Source organism: Engraulis encrasicolus, chromosome 12 (assembly GCF_034702125.1).
Source record: "Engraulis encrasicolus isolate BLACKSEA-1 chromosome 12, IST_EnEncr_1.0, whole genome shotgun sequence".
Classification (NCBI taxonomy): domain Eukaryota; kingdom Metazoa; phylum Chordata; class Actinopteri; order Clupeiformes; family Engraulidae; genus Engraulis; species Engraulis encrasicolus.
In genome coordinates this window covers 8,214,409-8,219,525 of record NC_085868.1, presented here as the reverse complement: position 1 = coordinate 8,219,525, position 5,117 = coordinate 8,214,409, and the positions used below count along the sequence as shown (strand labels likewise).

General features: G+C 44.6%; 1 protein-coding gene across 2 annotated transcripts; it reads right to left on the bottom strand.

Annotated features, from left to right (window-relative positions):
* Window positions 1-318: 318 nt before the first annotated feature.
* atp5mc3b (ATP synthase membrane subunit c locus 3b) lies at window positions 319-4,435 on the bottom strand. Of its 2 annotated transcripts, none has more exons than XM_063211574.1 (5): window positions 4,328-4,435; window positions 4,028-4,123; window positions 2,963-3,040; window positions 2,445-2,635; window positions 319-657 (listed from the first exon to the last, which is right to left on the bottom strand). In XM_063211574.1, exons 2-5 carry the CDS (start codon window positions 4,064-4,066, stop codon window positions 543-545), a joined length of 423 nt encoding a protein of 140 aa, XP_063067644.1. In that variant the 5' UTR covers window positions 4,067-4,123; window positions 4,328-4,435; the 3' UTR covers window positions 319-542. The 2 variants fall into 2 exon arrangements, with proteins under 2 accessions (XP_063067644.1, XP_063067645.1); XM_063211575.1 differs by having other exon boundaries at window positions 4,255-4,339.
* Between the last annotated feature and the right edge of the window lie 682 nt (window positions 4,436-5,117).

The following is a 5,117-nucleotide window of genomic DNA, read 5'->3' as shown; positions in this document are numbered from 1 at the left end:
TACACTGCACACGTTCTAGTGTTTAGCACCATCACTGAAGTACTATTTTATTGTTGTTGTGATGTACAAAGGCATCTTGAGAGGGACGCGGTTGCGACCTACTGGCAGCTCAACTACTAGGAACCGATTCAGCTCCAGATGAACACACACACACGCACACACATACGGCAGCTTCCAATACGCATCAGAAGAATGTTTCGAGTTGGAGTTCCCACAAATCACCTTGTCCAGCACCAGTCCTTCTCCATTGAGGCGGCAGGCAGACAACAAACAGAGGAGGGAGAGTAGGGTGGAATACAGAAAAGTACATCCATACTGTTTAAATAGTGAAATACATGTATTTTTAATCGTGTAGTTGGTTACATTTTTACAATACATGTTTGCTCTTATATCGTCAACCTTCAACAAAAACTTGGAAAATGTACAGTCATGGACACCAACACAGAACGCTTGTGGTAGCCAGTAAGATGCGTGGCCTCTGGTGGCGCGGCGCGGGAGGACGGTGGTGGGCAGGGGAGGAGGGAGGAGGAGGTGGGGGCGCTTTACATGGCGAACAGGATCAGGAAAGCCACCATCAGACAGAACAGACCCATGGCCTCAGACAGGGCGAATCCCAGGATGGCGTAGGAGAACAGCTGCTGCTTCAGGGAGGGGTTCCTGTTTGGACACACAAAATAAAGGAAACAGTACTACATTACAAACTGAACACGATTCTTTGAATGATGTTGTGGACAAGAAAAGTAAGCATCCAAAGCTTAACTTCAACATATTCATACATTCGTGATGTTCATTTTGCTACTTCAGAATGGGGTGTGCGTTTAAGAAGCACATATGAACAAGGACTTTTCACCTTCACACTCGAACAGGTTATGAATCTCGTGAAAAGCCTTCACATGCCATCATTTTTTTTTACTTTTTGAGGAGTCCACAGATTTTAACTTGTGGGTTAAAGTGGGGATACCTCATTCCCTTCACAAGTGCTGCATACCAAACGCACATCACTACAAATCCTTTACACACTTGTATGCAGGTGCAGTGAAGGCCGGGGCCAAGAGAACACTTCAGAAGCCACTCAAGACAAGAGACCTTGTCAAGAGACCTTGTCCACATGGTCTTCTTACAGCGCGACCCTGGTCACCCGCAAGGAGCTGACCACATGGCACCCATATCACTTGGCACGTGTGACCAAGGACAAGGCAGAGAGGCACCGGAAAGGTCGCACACATGCCAAGTGTCATTGTGGTCATGAGATCAGTGGGCTCTTGCCAAAGATCAGGTGCATGGCTTGGGAAATGCTTGCTACACAATCCTGGGCTTCAAATTAAGAGCTTTTTCTCTCTCTCCCCAACCAGATTAAGAGCCCTTACATTGAAATGACCACACATTAGCATTTGATGTATTAGGCTTTAGTTTAACAACAACCTAGATCCACTTGAAATGAAAGACATGATTAAGATCTCTCCACATGCTCCCAACTCATAAGGCTCGATATTGGCTGCAGCCTGCGTAAAAAGCTGAACCATTTTCAAGGATCATACTCGTGTGTATTAAGTCCCAACAGAAAAGCAAAATGCCACTTAAATCGTTTTATTTGGGTGGTGATGCCGTTGCAGCTTAGTCGCTCAATCTAAATTAGACTCCATGTTAGAAGGCTTACCCCTTAACCTCAGTAAACCTACAGAACTGAGAATAGTGTCTGAAACAAAAGTGTACCATTTCTGGACATGAGCCCATTTTACACCTCCCCAATTGAGTTTTACTATCTTTCTCTTAGTGTTGTGATGCTACTTCTGGTTACAAGCCAGAAATTATCATTGAATCTTATGGGTCCCTCAAGCTGGAAGATTAAATGATGACCCAGTACAATTTAACATCCCTCTGAGACAGAGGAGCACTGGTAAAGGTCATGTTGGTTAGCTAGTTTTGGCCATGCACACAACTGTTTTGTAAACACAGATGACTCCAAAGGCACTGGAATTGGAGTGCTGAGATGTTCACACCCAATCAAGCTTCAAGGTGAGTGGTGGGTTAGCCAGTATCAGACATGGGTCATCATAACGGCTATGTCAAGCTGGTCACTGTTGAACAAAACTGGCCACCACTGTTGGTGGCATATTGCATTGTATATATTGTAAGCCATCACTATTGAAGGAATTGAAAAGTGCAGTGGGGACAAATCTTAACTTGAATCAGTCAAACCAAGCCAGTTTTTAAGACTTAGCCAAAGGTTTGTGTGTGTGTATAGACATCACGCATGGCGCTCACTTGGGTTTATTTTCTCACATGAGAACATCATCCGACACACCCACTTAATTTGAGGGGTGCAAAGGCATCCAATGGCAAACTTTTCACAGAAAATTGTACTTTTTTTCCCCTGGCTCAGCACTTGGGATGTGCATAAATCCTCCTTCGAAGTGTATGCATCATGGACACAACGCACTGACCTGGCGTAGCCAATGATGAGGCTGCCGAAAACTGTTCCGATTCCAGCTCCGGATCCGGCCACTCCCACGGTGGCAGCGCCGGCACCAATGAACTTGGCGGCGGTGTCGATGTCTCTGCTCACCGAGCTGGTCTGGAAGCCTCGCAGCGCCACCTGAGACATGGGGCTCTGTGGAATAAGGGGCGCGCTCACCTGGTGGAGAAGATGACAGACGCAGACACAATAATGAACATCATTTCAAAAATCATTGCATTACACTTATTCAGCACTTTCAATCAAGCAGTTTCACCAGACAGCAATAACAATATCAGGCACATTTCCCCACCAGTTAAACCAGCTAAAAGGCAGTCAGAGGACTTAACAGAAGTCTCGAATTTGACTGACATGACAGCGCTGATTAAGTGCAACTGAAGTAAGACACCAGCCAGCAATTTCAATGCTCGAGGGGTCAAAAAGCCAAAGGTAGATAAACTTGTGAGAACTGAAAGACTTGCAATCATTTCCGCAAGTCTTACTCACCTCTCCTGTCTTTGCATCTGGTCTGGAGATCACTGAAGCAGAGAGGGGTCTGTACAGTGCCCTGGATCCAGCACGGACCTGGGATAGCACACAGACACAAGAGTGTAAACGGCCAATCAAGCAGTGCATCTTGGACAGTCAAGTTATTGAGGTTGAACGTCAGTCCACTTAAAATTATGGTACAGAAATTTAACCCAAAATGTCAATTTCAAACAAGTACTGCGCGTCCTTTGACAGAAGTCACAGGTCAGTACGAGATGTACTCTACCCTTTACAGCAGACTACACGTTGGAAAAAGGTGGGCGGACCCTAATGTAAAGTTCCCATTCAACCACACAACTGTTAGCTAACACTAGTTGACTGAATGAATTAAGATTATTAACCATTAAGGGGAAATAAAAGGCCAGGACAGTATTAATGAAAAGCTGAAAGTGATCCACTATGAATGAACCGATAACTGATATCAAGCTCAAGTAAAGCTCTGCCAGTTAGCACTTCAATGTCGGGTAATCATTGAGGACAAGTTGTTCCACGGAGCTATATTTCCACAAACGATCGTCAAATCAAAAACTGAAGACAAAGGCCCCAAGACAAGTCGGTTGACGTCTCGAAGCCCATACAGGTGTACTACAATACACTGATCTTCCTTCTGGGCGATTAAATGACCTTGAATAGTCACTTCAGGCAATCACCTAGCTAGCCGTTAGCCAACTGTCAGGGCGACTGTTGTCGAGCAAAATTCTTTTCCCGGTCATATTGACAACTGAGAGCAGGGCATACAGTCTTCATAGCGCACAAAATCCAAGTGTCCGTGCTTTAAAGTGTTGAAGATCCTCTCTACAGGCATTGATACTAAGTACAGCGACACCACTTTGTGCAGCAGCAATGTTCCCCAAAATGAAAGCCAACAGGCCCTGTCAGACAGCTAGCATTAGCTAACTGCAAGCAAGCAAACCGGCTAGTTAGACGTTTCATTTTGCTGTGGAGATATCAATGGTTGGCTACTATTAGCTTTACGGCTAGCGGTACCAACACCATTTCAGTAATGTGTACAAAAAAACTCACCAGTGCGGGCGTAGAGACGAACTTTGCACAGGCATACATTTTAGTCAGGTTCGTTGATTCGACTAATCAACTTAGCGGGATAACCTGGGTCTGTCTCTGAAAAGAAGGGACAGTTAAGGTCAATGAAAATTTACTGCAAAAAGAATCACTTCCACCCGAAATATTCACCGCTGACCATTTCAGGCTGCAGAAAATACATAAACGACAGAATGACAGAGGGTTTCAACCTTTCGATTAAACAGATGAAAGAAGATTGTTATTTCTCATCCCCAGCTCCCGATTTCATTCCCCTTCACTTACCGGCTGCAGAGGTCGAACCGCTGAGGAACTACTACGCATGCGTGAACTCTTATTTAAGTGGATACGCTGCACAACTCCCGGATGATGGCACCGACGCAGATGAAGGTCATTCGTCCTCAACTATGCAAGTTTATTTAAAGAGAACGGTGCCCCCCACCATCTCTTGTGTTAAATACAAAGTCTGCCAAAAGTAAACATGATTGCATACCTGCACTGTCTTAACGAAAGCCCTTGTATGAAAAAGGACGAGAGCTGAATTCACATCATGGTCAGACAGCCTACATAAGACTTCTCATTTCTCTAATAGCTAATTTCCTCCTCCAAAAAACGGTATATTTCGTTAATCAGATAATGCAATGAAGTAGAGATAGCAACACACATAGCTGGATCTCAAATGGCACAATTGTGCACTTTGGGCACTATGTTTCAGTGCGTAACTAATACGACATACGCACTGAAACATGAACACTAAAGTGCACAAGTGCACCATTTGAGACACAGCCATACAGTGAACGACTGTGTCAATGAATGAGTTAAAATATACGCCTATTCCTCAGCCAAGACTACTTGTGCCTAGGCAAGCAGTCACCAATGCAATATGTTCACCGCAGGGGGGCGCTCGCTTACAACAGAATTCGACAGGAGTGAGTGACCCATTAGCTTAATTGGCTGTCCCTGGCATTACATTGGAATTTGTTACAGTGGCTATGGTCTGCAGTCTGAGCTAAAAACTGTGAAAAAGGTTGCTGCTGTTGATTTTCAATAATTATAATAAAATGCATCATGAGCT

Excerpts from the sequence above, each read along its gene's own strand:
- atp5mc3b (XM_063211574.1), bottom strand. The coding sequence starts at position 4,066 with ATGTATGCCTGTGCAAAGTTCGTCTCTACGCCCGCACTG. Across the intron at positions 3,041-4,027 it reads TCGTCTCTACGCCCGCACTG|GTCCGTGCTGGATCCAGGGC; the intron begins GTGAGTTTTTTT and ends GTGCTATCCCAG. Across the intron at positions 2,636-2,962 it reads CAGATGCAAAGACAGGAGAG|GTGAGCGCGCCCCTTATTCC; the intron begins GTGAGTAAGACT and ends CTTCTCCACCAG.